General features: G+C 41.8%; 1 protein-coding gene across 7 annotated transcripts in view; it reads left to right on the forward strand.

Moving 5' to 3' along the window:
• Positions 1-811: 811 nt before the first annotated feature.
• The window catches only part of NOL4 (nucleolar protein 4), a gene marked incomplete at both ends in the record, with an annotated part of 190,850 nt that continues 176,432 nt past the window's right edge, over positions 812-15,229 (forward strand). For all 7 annotated transcript variants that reach the window (XM_084307041.1, XM_084307038.1, XM_084307040.1 and 4 more), the window contains one exon: positions 812-1,078. In XM_084307041.1, the coding sequence (XP_084163167.1) occupies positions 812-1,078 (267 nt within the window). The remainder of the gene's footprint in view (positions 1,079-15,229) is intronic.

Genomic DNA, 15,229 nt, shown 5'->3' on the forward strand with positions numbered 1-15,229 from the left:
GGAGCGAGGAGAGCAGCTTGCCCTTCAGTGCTGCCTCCATCCTGCGCGGCGGGGCTGCTTTAGGGAGAGGCACAGCCCGCCAGGACAGAGACAGAAAGCCTTCCAGAAGGCTGCCGGGCTGGAGGAGGAGGGTGGGATTTTTTTTTTTTTCTTCTTGCTATTTTTTTTTTTATATATATATATCTATATTTTATTTTTTCCCCTTCACCTGCGCTATCCAGGGTGAATCCGGGCGCAGCTGATGCGTGGAGAAGAAGAAGGACCCGAGTCAATATTTCCTTTTCTCCTCGCTGAGCCGAGGGATGGGATTTTAATTATTTATCCGCCCGAACCCTCTCCGGGTGAGGAGAGGCTGCCGGAGCCAGCGGGATAGTCCTGCCTCGCGCGATTATTGAAGGGACTGAGCACGTACCGGGGGAGGAAGGAGAAGAGGAGCCTCCACCAGCCAGCCCCGCTTCAGTCCAATAATAGCAATTATAATAAAAAAAATCAAAAAACACACAAAAAAAGAGGAGAACCTCGCCACTCCACCGAACCGACCGCTGCCCCCCACCCCCCTCCCGGCCCCCCCGGCTCTCCCCCGCCCGGAGCAGCCCCACCACACACACACACACACAAAAAAAAAAAAAAGAAAAAAAAGAAAAGCAGCCGGGCTCTGCCTGCCTGCGCCGGGACCTCGGTGCCGTCCCTCCCCCGGCGGGGGCTGCGCGCTGCGGGGCGCACACAGGTGCCGAGCGCGGCCGGGCCCGGCCCGCGGGGGGCGCGCGTGTCCGCGGGGGTGCGCGGGGGCGCGCGCGGGCACCGGGAGACGATGGAGAGCGGCGAGCGGGACATGTACCGGCAGTTTCAGGACTGGTGCCTCAGGACTTACGGGGACTCGGGGAAAACCAAGACGGTGACCCGTAAAAAATACGAGCGGATCGTCCAGCTCCTGAACGGCTCCGAGTCGAGCTCGACGGATAACGCCAAATTCAAATTCTGGGTCAAATCTAAAGGCTTCCAGCTCGGCAACTCGGACGAGGTCAGTGGTGGTGCTGGAGGAGGGAAGCAAGTGCTGTACGTGCCAGTCAAAACCACGGTTAGTAGAGAATTGTCTTCCTTGTTCTATGTCGGCCGCTGCAGCCCGCTCCGGGAGCGAGAGGCAAAGGGGGAGCCGCAGCCACAGTTGGCTCCTTCCTCCCTCTTCCCCCAAGTCATCATCACCATGTTGCGTTTGCCTGTCACATTAGACACCGCCGAGCTCTTTGTGGTCCTTTTATTTAAAGCGAGCGCGCACCAAACACACCCCGCCGGCTCGCCGCCGCCGGTGCCCGGTGGTGTCCCCGCTGGTGTCCCCGCTGGTGTCCCGGTGCCCCCGGTGGCCGTGCGGGTCGGGGCTGCGGGCCCGGCCCCGGCTTTTGTCCCGCCGCCGGCCCCGGCCATTGTGCGGGGCAGGCAGCTGGCACAAAGCCCCTCTGCCTGCTCCGGGGGGGTTTCCCCGGGAGAGCGGGGCTTTCGCCTGCTTTTTTTTTTTTTTTTTTTTCCTTCCCTTTATATATATATATATATATATATATATATATATAATTTATTTATTGTTAGACCGCAGCCCTCGAGACGCCGAGCAGGGGGGAACGCGCCTCGCTGGCTCCGGAGCGCGGCTCGGATGCTGGCGGCGGCGGGGAGAGGATGCTCAACAAAGGGAGATGGGCTCGCACATGACCGCACGCTCTATTTTGTTACTCTTCCTGGGATTGCGCGAGTCTCGCAGCCATAAAGCCCAAACTCCACCGATGCCATACGGTAGCGTGGCATCCCCCGGCAGGCTCCGGAGCTGCGGAGCCCGGCGCGGGTCTGACAGCGGCAGGGTTATTATGCTCGGCGGTGGCAGAGGCTACAGATTCTCCTATGTGAGAAGATGGGAACTGTTGGCTCCAAGTAGGTTTTGCCTATTGAACTCGTTATTCTTACTTCTTGTGCTCCGGGTCACGCAAGCTAAGCTTCTTTTGTCTGTGTCTGGGGAGGTGGGGGGGTAGGGGGGGAGCAGCTGAGAAAGGAAACCCGGCAATTAAAAATATTCCGGCTTGGGCGCTGGGCTCGGGTGAGCACCGCTCTCTTTTTTATTTGCAGTGGCAGCTTATCCTGACCCGCCGGGGAGGCTGGTGGGTGGCGCAGCGAAGGGGGCTGCTCGGGAAAGCGTTCTGGGCCTGGCCGTGACGTAGGCTGCTGGGGAAATCTGCTGCTGCCTGCTTCGCCCAGGGCACCGAGCTGGGCATTCCCTGGGCCTGGTGAGATGGGGCCCCTCGCCACCATCACCTCCTGGCCATGGGTAGGCTGAGGTGCGGGATCCCTTTGGAGGAGGTTATGAATATGAAGACCGAGAGCGAAGGGGAAGCGCTGGAGGGAGCTTGTCCCCCTTCTGTGGCTTTGATTCGCCAAGGCGTTCTAGGTGTGCCTATAGAGCCAGGTAATTCGGCGGGTGTCTGTCTGACAGTTAGGTGACTGATGGTTAATCTTGGACCCCAGCAGGTACCCTAGACCAAATTTATTTTTCCTTGCAATTTGACAACAAACGGAAGTTACGTAAAAGTTGTCCAAAACAAAAAGTCTCCATTTAGGTTGGAATTTTTTAATATCTCCTCTGCTTCCTGGGATAATAATTGCAAGGAGCCAGCAGGCAAGACCTTTTATTCCTAAGACTGTTCTTTTCACTGCAAGTTCAAAACTGTAAGCAAATTCAGTGTTTTTATGAGTGAAATTATGCTCACTACCCTGCTAAATAAAAAGGCTATCGTTACTTTTATGAGGAAGAATTTAAAAATTAAGGGCTCTTCTGGGTCTCTGAGACACAAGACTCACTGATGATCAACCTATTTATTTTCTCCCACCTTTGCCTGGCCATGAGAGCTTGGAGTACCTCCTTGAATTCCTTTTTAAATTTCATTTTCAGGTCTTTTTTTTTTCTTTTTTTCTTTTTTTTTTTTTTTTTCTTTTCCCATTATTCCATTGGAGATTTCAGTGAGAGGTTGAGTGCCTTGCTGGTCCTACCTTTGTTCATTTGGAGGATCATACCCTCAACTGTGAATATTAGTGAATGTCCCTATAAATGCATATATGTATTCGTATTTGTATAGAAATAATTGTCTTAGATATTTAAAGCAACCAAGCAGGCATCATCGTAAATACAAGGAAGGAAAGTTAGCATGAAATATTTGTAAGCATTTTCAGAATACAAGCACATTAGTTGAACAAGGACATAAAACTCGTTATGGGAATGGTCTTGTATTTAGGAAAAAACTCTCTCTTTCCTTCTGCTGTCCAGCACAGATCCTTTGTCCAGCAGAAATGAGAAGAGGCTGTACTCAGCACTCTTACACCGCAGGTAGCTCTGAGAAACAAATGCCCTCCTGGAAACATGAAGCTGGTGTTGCTATCCAAAAAGGCAGAGGAGGTATTTCTGTTGATCTGTAGCGTGGCAATTACGTGTGTGAACTGCTGCTAGGGCAGGGGCAATGTGTGCCAGGTGCTGGGTGCTCTGAAATGCCCCATGGTATGGAGCAGGGGTGCAGCCCCTCTCCCAGTGGCAAAGCTCCTACTGACTTAGGCAGGGGCAGGATTTCACCCAGCCTGAAATGGTGTTACTGGGGGAAACACTGGCTTTTCACAGGACAGCAACTGTTGGTAAGCCTTTAAAGCCCGTTCTCTCATTTCTTTGACTCTTACTAATTAGTTAAGAGTTTATTAATTTATGATCATTTAGAGACATCCCCACATACCGGGTCTGTTATTTTTTTTTCTTGCTGTTATCACGTACAGTTGAGCTTGTCTGGAGAGAGACGCAACTGGTAACAGGTCCCCAAACTGTGATTCCCTCCCTTGTCCTCTCCCTCTTCTGTGCATCACTTGATCTCACCATAGAGGTAAAAGTAATTTCAATTTAAAATTAATCACTGCTGGCAGCATGAGCGCTCCCTCTGCAATAACAGGACGGATGAAATTACAAGTTGGACTCTAAAGTCACAAGCTGGTCAAAAACAAGCAAATAATATTCAAATACTTTGGTAGGAATTATTCTCTCCTTGAAGCTTTAAGATTTGCTGCTCAGCTTTGCTGTCAGCCAGAGAGATTTGCTCCTGATGGTGCTGTAATCCACTGCTGCTGGTAATTAGACATCATTACTGCTGCGTTAAAGGGAAAGAGAGAAGGAGAGAGGACAGGCTGGGGCTAATTAACTACTTGATTCTAATGAAAGGAAGAGAGCCTGATAGCAACTGGGAGGTTGCACCGGAACAGGCTAGATGTACAACACAGACTTAATTGAAGCAAGGGTATCTTGCATCCTCACACTAGCTGAGGCTTGGTCTACTTTCCTGTTCTGTGGACAGTAGCATGCTAGGTTTTGTTCTGCTTTTTCCTTGCCCGGATGGTAAGTAAGTCAAAATCAAAGGCCTGCCTTAAATATGAAGTTTAAGCATGCCAGCAAGGAGAGTGCATAGATGATTATGTGCCGGCTTAATCTATTTTTGGGTATGGTCTCCTCAAGAGCAACAGGAACAAATCAATTCCTGAATGTTCACATCCCTCTGTGGCCTAGGAGATGCACTGTTGGTCACCAAGCAACAACATCCCCTGCAAAACAGCCATTTTAGGTCCAGAGTGGGACAGCACACAGCACGCTATTTGTATGTGCAACTTGGTGAACATCTCACTTCTGCAACTTTTCAGATCTCTACTGTTACTGCCGCGCGTTTTCTTTCATTATGCCCAAGCTCTGCTGTATGCGAATCGTGAGCTGATGCCTAGCCTAGACACGCTGTATAAATGTGCTAAGCCAACAAATATGCCAAATGGCTGACAGCAATTGCTATCGAGTTTTGCTGGTTGGTACCCACAACCCATGAGGAGGTGTGGAGCTAATATTACCAGCATAGTATCTTTTCAAACTGTATAGACGATTTTTATGGTGGATTTTTTTTTGTGTGTGTATTTTCTGCATAGTTCTTTAACTGGAATTATTTTTTGATTGCCAACTGGAAAACAAATTTATTCTCACCACTGCTTTTTTCTCTTGCTTTATGTCTTCAATGGATATCAATATGGCTCCTAAAATCAAGCTTGACTTAAACATAAGTTACAAAATAATGGCCCAAGCTGTATCGGCAGGTGCTAGGCAGAACTTTTCTTTAAAAAAGAAGGACTAAACTGATTGTGAGATATGGCTCTGATAAAGAATGTGCAATGAGCAAACTAGCAGAATATAACTTCAAATGCCATGCTTAGATTGCTTTTATGTCGTTTTTAATTTGGAACAACTCCGCAGACCTTAATGAAATCCCAAGCCTAATGTACGATTTTTCCCATGCCTTCTTTTATATTTTCCAACTATAAGCATAGAATGGACTTCCATTCAGAAAACAAATTTTGTTCAGTTTAGTTCAATCTTCAGATCCCCCAGCAGGATCTGGTACCTCTCGGATAGCCGCGAGCAGAACAGGGAGGCTCTCTACGCATGTAGGGCTGTACCACTCAATCTGATTACAGGATTTAGGGCTTACAAATTATAGGCCAGTCAGTTCTGAGGAACAGGGTGTATCCCAGCCTGTCTCTTGTTCTGTTAGTGGTGAAGAATTGTGGATGGGCGTATGAGTTTATGGTTCATTTGATTTTATATAAATTACTTTGCTTATGAACAATAAAATATAAGAAACAGATCACTCTATAAAATAGCTATATGTCAAAATATGGTGCTTTAAATTATCTTGCATTTTAAATTATGGTCATTATTTGGGGGCATTTTATAGCAACCTGAAAATACAAAGCTTTGTCTCGTTGCATTTCTCTCTGCTTTTGTAGCCAACAATATCAAAAATGAATAAAAGGCTTTCTCGAATATATATTGGTAGTTCTGTAGCCTGCTGAACTGCCAATGCATAATGGGAGCAAGCACCACAGAAAGGTGATGTGAGGGTGAGCAGTAATTTGTCCCAGGGTACGGTTCTGCAGTAGTTTACAGTCGTGTTAAATGCACCTTCCAGGCTCAGCAGCTGTATTCAAGCCCTGCAGTATCCGTCCCGTTTATCTGCCAGCCGCATTTTCCCAGTTCAGGTCTCCAGAGCTTCGCCTTCCCCGGTTACCCGCAGCCTCTGTCCTGCTGTTTTCAGATCTCCCAATGGACTCCGTGGGGAAGGAGGCTGGTGAATCAGACAGATAGTGCTGGAAAATGGTCATAGCAGATGGAACAAAACCGGTTTAGTTGGCAACTCTTAATGTAGGCATTCAGCTCAGTGTTCCTGAATAAGGAGAATAGCTCCGTCCTGAAACTGAAAAAAATGTTAGTGGCCATATGTAAGATGCTATCTCCACACACGTGTTTTTGTGTGACAGAGAGGCAAGGAGAGAGGAGGATTTGAGATTTCATGGTAACAATGTTGAGCAAGAATTTTCCAAAGAAACGTGAGCAAAAGAGAGCAAATTTTTAAAAAGGGATTATTTTGAAATGCTTCTTCTGTAACGCTAGTAAATACCAAAACAGAAACTGCTACTGATATATCCACCCTGTACAGTAATGCATACAGTGAGGGAGAGGACAACAGATTCACCATAGCTATCACCTGCTAATGGCCAGGGTTGTAGCGTGAAAACCCAAGGAGTTAGACTCAATGATCCTTAAGGGTCCCTTCCAACTAGAGATATTCTATGATTTTATGATTCCAAGTCTCCCGAGTGATCCAGAATAAACGCTTCTAGTTTAATATTCATGCTGCTGTGGAACCTTGCTGAGAAGACTGAGGTGACAATGGACTTGCATCTTTTCTGTACTTCAGTAGCCTCTTGCTAGGGAAGCTGCACTGGATTCAGCCTCTATGCAACGTGGTAGAGACTGTTTCAGACACTTGCATGGTGACTGTCTTCAAAGGTAGCAAGTATTTTTTCTGTAGCTGCATGGCTGTGTGATCAGTGAGTGGTAAGAAGACACTTTTCAGCAGGCTACTGCTCAAATGGGCTGATACGCATAGGTACAACATAATGGTGTGTCATCTGATCTTTTAATGCTGATAGTTTGTTTCTTTCCCTAACTTCTGGGGTGTTCAGCATTGTCCTTGTTCAATGCTCCAGAAAGAGAGGAGATGCAATCTGGAGAGACTATACATAAATACCCAGAAAGACTCCATATAGAGAGCGCTTATCATGAACATTGGAAGAAGGCTCTGTCAGAGTTAATGATTCAAATTTAATTTCACTCAATGGAAACAAATTAAAATGGGCTCAAATCAAACCATGAGGTTTGGTCTGCTGTTGGAGGAGGCAACTAGCAGCTGTTGGTCTTGGTCTAATGGAAGTGATTTGGGTCCTGATTTTCCCCAGTACACATGATACAGCTGTTGAGAGCTTGCTGGTAAAAGAGGAACAACACAATCAGGGCAGATATTGAAGAGAGATGTAAATGAGTTAAATTTGGAGAAAGATCATGAGATTGCGTGCCAGAAAACATGAATCTCCAGGCGGATCCTACCAGATTCTGCAGCCTCCCATGCACTGCAGAGCATCACAGGAATCCTTTTTTCCTTTGTTGAGGAGGTGACCCTGGTCAACACAGCACCCCAAATGAGTAGAGTTTTACAGGATGTAAAAGGTGTTTTGCTCATGTATATGTTATTTTTGATCTGCCAGAAGTCTCTCTGGCTTTAAAAACTCATGAGGAGATGATATTTGCTGGTGCATGGGAGTTTTTGGCATTGCCCTGCAGAATCAGTGAATGTGATTCCTGTAGCTTTCTTAAATTACCTTTCTGTTCTGCTTAAATAGATGATCCAAACAATTTTACATTTCCACTAGCGAGGTATACTTTAATCGCTTGTGAACATAAAATATCCAGGTAGGCAAGAAAGACTTGCTACAAGTTATGGCATTGGACATTCTTCCAGATACAATGGATTTCCTTACAGATGATCACCTTAAGCAAAGGTAGTTGTTCAGGCTTCTAACTGCTTATTCAATGATTTTGCAACCTGCACGACCTCACATTTACTGTGTGCATGTGCAGGGATTAGAGCTAGTTGCTGAAATTGAATTGTAGGATTTGAACCATTTAGTTGTATTTGTGGATGCTTGTCAATTTAAGGGCTATCTGTAGTGAACATTTTACACAATAAATCTGATCTATGGCAGACTGAACCTCAAGGAAAGACTTAAAGACTTAGGAATAAATATTCTTTGTAGACTCGGAAGGGCAATTTTTATTAAATGACCTATTTGAGCCTAGGATGAAACTTATTCAGCCTTTTTGACTTGAGAAGCTGTAATTAGGCTTCTCTAGGAAACGAGAGGTTATATATCTTATATTCTAACAAGGCCCGTGTGTCTGAAGGTTTTGTAAATTTTCTTACCCCAAAGATTTTAATACAACAAGGGATGGATACTATAATATTTTGACTGTATTAAAAAGAAAAAAAAAGCAGTTGAGATCACTTGTGCTTAAATAACATACAGCTGTAACTCACCATACAAATTTTAAATTAATAAGTCTCTCATAGTTGCCTACAGACTTATACATAGCACTAGCAGTACAACCAACTGATTTTGTAGAGGACTTTTGTTTAAGGCAGACTCAGATCTGAAGTGGCTACCACTAAATCATGACCTATTTGTAGGGTAAAGAAGCATTGTCTTGGCACGTGAGAAATCAGACTTTTGAATTAATTAATGGTTATTACCCTGACCCAATAGATAAATAACAAGTAAGTAATTACACGACTATTTGATACACCAAGAGAAGAACAGCTAAGGCATGGCCAAAGGTTTCAGCAGACAGAAAAGACAATCAAACAGGATGAAAAGTTTTCACAAAATTTCATTATTCAGTTGATATCTTCTCTGACGAAATACCTATTCTGGGTTTACATTTCTTCAGTGATGAAACTGAATAATTGTCAGAAACAAAGAAAAGAAATAAAGAAAAAGATGACGGTGAATTGAGACACTAAATTGCAGTACATCACCAGAATTAATAATTAATTCAAGAATGAAATAACCAAAATATTATGAAAATATATAATTTCCCACTATACATGGTGATGATGTTGGAATAATTAGAAAAATCTATTAGAAAGAGGAAAAAAAATTGGGGAATATAGTTGGTAGAAATAACAGACCAGTGAAACATATTTCAACACCAGAAAAATAAATCATTAAGAAAATCATTGAAATTAGAGTTGTTAAGTGTCGATATGAACTATCTGATTGGTGTAACTAGTTTAGATTTTGGAAGGGTCCGTTACATTCCTCTTACCCATCATATTTGGAAGTCTTTTAAAAATCATTTTCAAATTAAAATTTTCTTCTGGTTTCTTTCTGAAATGAAAATAGTCTGATAGTGACTTTACTTTGGCAGTGATGACAACCTAAAGCTGGTGAAAAGTTGTGAAACCATAGGAAGAGAGCAAGAACTATACAAATGCAGTCCAATGTGCATACACACACACATGGATATATATGAAGTATACAGATAAAACCCAGACAAATAAAGAGGTTTCAACACTGGACAGAGATGCAAATTAATCAGGTTAAGCAAGTCAAGGAAGGATTGGGAAGGAAAATAGAAATATCATAACAAAGGACAAAAGGAGAAATCATGGCAGGCAGAGCTCCCTGCAGACCATTGCCAGATAATTTACATTTTATGCCATTGTAACACTAGCTTTTTGAAAGGAGTGGAAGATTTCAAGCTTTTCAATCACATTTAAACTGTATAGATTTAGCATAACATCTCAAGGGAAATATTTAGGAATAATTTCAAACAAATCAATAAGCGAATATCTTCAATAAGCATAGCAGGGGCAATGAAAATCATCATTGGGAAAAGTATAGAGAATGATATTGAAAACTTATTCTTCTCATTAATTAAATGATATGTCCTTGCCTTTAATAACATACTTAGTGCATTTGATTCATCTCCAAAAGGTCAAGACAGATGAAAGGTCCGGGGAAGGTAACCGAGCTAATTAAAGAAAAGGGGTACTTCTGAATGAAATGCATTTTAATTGGTTATACCACACAGAAAGATGAACATTAAGAAAAAAATACACAATAGAAAAATAGAAAAAAAATAGAAAAATAGAATGCACAGAAAAGATACAAAAAGGTAGAGAAAAGTTGAGAGAAGTGGTGCGGTGTAAACACTGATGAACAACAGAAAGAAAATTCTGCACCCACCCTTTTTAATCCTATTCCATTCTAGTAAGATTTTTGACAACTATCTTAAAAGGGAAATTCAAGGCTAGGCCATTGTTTTACTGCCTTTAGTATTGGGGTTGGAAGGTCACTGCAGCCTCAGGAGAAACTCTGACCACTTCAGCCAAAATCTCTTCCAAGGATTTTACAAGAGAGTGATAGCTCCATGATTCTTGTAAGGATGCAGTATGCTCTTTATGTCCATTCAGCTTTGCTGGCCCCAGCAGAAGTGAGGACAAGGTCCTGTTTCTGCCCTTCTTCTGTTCCCCTGGGAGCACCAGCACTGCTGATGGCACTTACCTGCAGCAAAGCACCTTGCAGTTACCTGGTGTTATGCTGCAGCTCTCTGTGCATGGTCCCATACAGAATTTATCGGGGTTAATCACGTTCCAGCCCATATGGTCAACACGAGAAAAGACCCGTAGAGTGCAGTGAAATCCCAGCATTTTCCCATGCCCTTCCCCTTTGTACTGAATTTTCGTATTGCTGATGGTCTCAACTTTTCTGCTCTTGCTTCATGTCTAGTTGTATTAGCAAGTTTTAGGCATGTTTTCTTATGTTGGTTGAAGCTAGCAGAGGAAAATAATTTGGTTATTATTGTACAATGCAATTAGATGCATCGTATTTTGCTTAGGGATTTATTTGTTTATTTGCTGATTACTCTGAAACATCTTTTATGGATTCCCTTGGAGACTTGGACTAGATGGTTTGTTGGTCACTTTGACAGCAGCATTTTCTATGGCTCGTTGCTGTAGGGATGTTACTACCCTGGAAGAAGGAAGGAGATGGTCAAATTTCAGAGCTCCAGCACTATCCTGTGTGGATCAGTGCATGAGATTACAGTGATTTGGATGGCAAGTTTACAATCAACTGCCTCCATTTTCCATTTTACCCTACCTGTGATGAGCAGAAACATGTTGATTTCACCTCCATATTTTTGCCTACTTGTGCAAGCATTTTTTTTTAGTTATTGTTGCAATTATTAGCAAACTCTTACTGTAGTGGGAAGAAAAGTGGAAGGAAAAAAAAAAAAACACAACAAAATTATTAGAGAATTAATTGCAAACATGAGAGGAATTGGCTCATTCAGGTGAATAAAATTTCTGAAAGATTTTGCTTTTGACCAGCCTGACCGGTAAGAATGACATACAGCTAATTAGGTGACTCGTCCCACTGCAAGTCTCAAGAAGCAGCAGTGGAAGAAAATAAAGAACGTAACTCATTTTCTTCTTCCTTAATCTACACAGTCATATATATATATTTAATGACATTTTTGGATAACCTTTATCTTTTTATATTCTGAGAGTTCAGTAAAGGCCCACAGCCACAGTTGTCATAATACTGAAGAACTCTGTCTGGAGTGAGCAAACAGCTCAGCCTTCTTTTGCTGAATACTCTATTCCAATGCCAGGCATCCATCTAAAACCTGTAGTTCAGACAGACCCCATTCTAGTTACCCCTTTTTGTCTCAAATCTGGACTATCCCACAAGGAGTCAGAGTAGTAAGTTCTGCATGGATACATCAGCAAAAAACAGAACTTCTCAAAGAGATGTATATTGTAAACTCAGTGGACTGTGACACTTTTTTATTTTTTTTTGGAAAACCTATCCAAATCCTCCACTTTGTTCCACCAGTGCAAAACGCCTGGTTATCATTGTTTTGGTGTAACTCAGAGATAGGTTTGGCATATGGTGAGCTGTCAGGGAGTTATATTTATGCCAAAGCAAATAACAAAACAATAGAAATTAAGCTAGTTCTAGAACTAAATAAAGATGATTAAAATAAAATTACTTCCTTTCTTTTTTGTTGCCTTTCAGTATAGCAAATTCTAATGTTATTCTCTTCAAATCAGCCCAATTTTGGCAAGATTGACATTGAGGAAAAGGTGGAACTGAAAATATTCTTTCACCTGTATTCCTACTTGAATCCTACATTTTCAGCTTGAACCAAAAGAGCTGCTTTCAAAAATGGTGTTAAAACAAATAAACAAAAAGCATTCTTAAATAGGAGAAAGCAGGTCAAATTTTATTAGTAGCAGTAAGTAGAACATGTTAATTAATAGAATTCTAATGAACTGTGCCTTCTCTGCTATTTACCTTTGAACATTAATAAATTTACAGGTAATTACCTGATTTTTATTATTTATTTATTTATTTATTTTTAATATAAATTTGATTCTTAATAGATGTTAAGTCAGGAAAATTTTCAGTTAAACAAACTTCAAAAATTTTGACAAATTTGCTTTTATCATGTTTGCTTGAAAGCAGGCAAATAAACAATGCTCAGTGTAGAAGGTTGTGTGAAAATATTCAAAGTGAATTAGCAATTTGTCTGGTGGATCCAAAGAGTGATCTACCAGACCTACAAAAGAGCTGAAAAACTGTAGCTGTAGGAAGCTAGAAGGAGTCAAGCTGGTGAAATCCAAGAGCTATGAAGGAGCAATTATGTCATCCTAAATGGCACAGGATAAAATCCCCTTGTGGGACATGACAAGCAGAAGGCCTGTGAAACATATTTTTGTCACAAAGACAATGCCCCTGTTTCAAAGGCACAATGCAGTCCTTCAGTGATGCTTAGGCTTTATAGTGGCTGGTGCCCGGGGAAGGAACCCACCCAAAAAGCACCTGCCTTGTGTGCTCAATGCCCTCTCCAGTCCATACCTCTGGGCTGGGTGGCAGTGGCTGGGTTTGCAACAGGATATGCCCAAACAAAGCTCCTCCATTTTTAAATAATAATTTACCTATGCCAGCTAACCGTTTATACCATAACATATTTCAATATTATGGACCAGTGTTTGATAAATGTATAAATGTGTTTCTAAAGCTTATAAAAGTATATATGAAGGCTTAATTCCAGCAAGGCCAATGCCAGATGTAAATACTGCTAGAAACAAGCTACCCCTACTTCCTTGGTTGTGATACAACCTTCTGCAATGCTGGGGCTGTGCTCATCACCCCAGACAGCTCTCCACTGCAGAAATCAGGGAAGGAGCCTGTTCTTAGACTTTTAAACTCTCCATATATTTAAGAACATTACAAGTGTGTATCTCTCATCCTTTCCCCTCCCCAACTAAACATATGCAACCCATATGCTTATCCTCAGTCATGCTGTTGAGGTAGTTTGTTTGATTGTTTTTAAATATTCTCCCGTTTCTATGGATTTTGCATTAGGACAAGTACTATGGGGAGAATTCAGATCTCTTTCCCTTTTCTGTGTCTCTTTGAACTATATTTACATTAGAGAAGAGCTGCTTCTAATAAGACTGAAAGAAAAGCGAGATGAGAGAACAAATGTGGTAAAGTGTTAAAGCAAATAGCGGATAAACAAACTTTCACTTAATAGCTCCCTGTGAGCTCATCCTAATGAAAGTAAGTCAGCTTTGGGAGAGGTGGAGGCTGGGGAAAGTAAAATCAGCTTGGATAATGCGTATTACAAATTTCACAATAGCAATAATAAAACTAATGAAATAAACTAGGTAAAATAAGGATGATGCTTCCTGTTAATTTGGTAATAAGACAACTACTGATATTTAAAATCAGTATTTATGTCACTAAGCATACCTGTTGACCACCTATAAATACAGAACAACCTTAAGATACTAATCGCCTAACAAGTCAAACTGCCTGGAAAATGTGTCGAAGATGAATCAGATTACTTTTTTATTGCATTTTTTCACTGAAATTTCATTTCAGCAGAATTTAAAACAAATTCTGTGTTTTTTCCCCAGTATTCATTTCAAATTGGATCTTATTAGTCAACATTTAATTTAATGAGTATCACAGAAATGATATAGTAGAAAGTAGCTAAACAGAATGTTACTAGACTCTAAAAAGCTTGTCTTTATACAAATATGCAACTAATGAATAGGTGCTGGCTATTCCTCGCAATGTTAATGTGAGTATGTTCACCATTGTACAATAGCCCCAATATCTATCTAATGTCTGCAGAGCTACACATTTTCGTCAATCCTTATCATTTGTCTCTGCTGCTGGAGATTATTATTTACTAATAGGCACAGAACATTTTTTTTCCTTATGTTGCCTTTATTTCCAGACGTCAAGGCCTGCTGTTTCTCATTCTGAATTCCAATCTGATGGCAGGTGCCAAGATTCAAATGTATATTATCTATGGGCAGTAGGATCAGCACATTTGTGTAACATCAGCTGAACTGAACCACTCACTGTGCTGGCTGCATTTTAATATTTTTAATCTTTCTTTGGAAGGCACACTATTTTGGTGAGCAACCAAATGCAGTCTAAGCTGTGTACAAGAGGAGATCTACAAATGGGTTTCTAAATGTAGGCTTCTGTAAAATCAGAATAAATAAATAAATAAATAAATAAATAAAAACTCAAAAACATGTAACTGGAGAACCTATTAGGTTCAATCCACCCACAACCATCTGGAGCAATAAGTTATCTATCTTATTTATCTAAACAAAACTTTGGACATGACATGAGCAGAAATGTGGTGAATAAGTTGAGCTGAAATAATTTGTAGCTTAATGTTTTCAAATGTCCGAGACCAGGAAGACTGATTTTAAGAATTACTGAATGTCTTTGCTATAATAACGTGAAATAGACCATTTTAAAGGCAAAAACTGTTCCTGCTACAGTCAATATCAAAATCCCACTGACTACAATAGTAACGGGATCGGTCTTTTAAGTAGCAAACCATGCTGTAAAAAAATAAATACTTCCGTTTCACAAGGTAATATGGATAGCAGTATAGTTGGATATTCTCAGACACTGTAGTTTGTGGATTTTCTCTCTCTAATAATACAGAGGTTCAGCACCTGTCTTATGAATCGCAGAGAGAAAGGCATAAGCTGTTTCAAAGCCATTCCACTGGCCCCGGCCAAGAAAGCTCTCCAGAGACAGGATGCACCCTGTGTGCCTCCGAAATGAAGTGCTGCCTCACGGGAGAAACTGTGTTCATCAGCGCAGGTCTCTCTGTGGCACCGATGGCAGGAACTGCCCATTGTGACCCATCCCTCTCTTCTGCAATGCCCTGAGATGG

This window comes from Netta rufina (genome assembly GCF_964035555.1).
Source record: "Netta rufina genome assembly, chromosome: 2".
Lineage (NCBI taxonomy): Eukaryota > Metazoa > Chordata > Aves > Anseriformes > Anatidae > Netta > Netta rufina.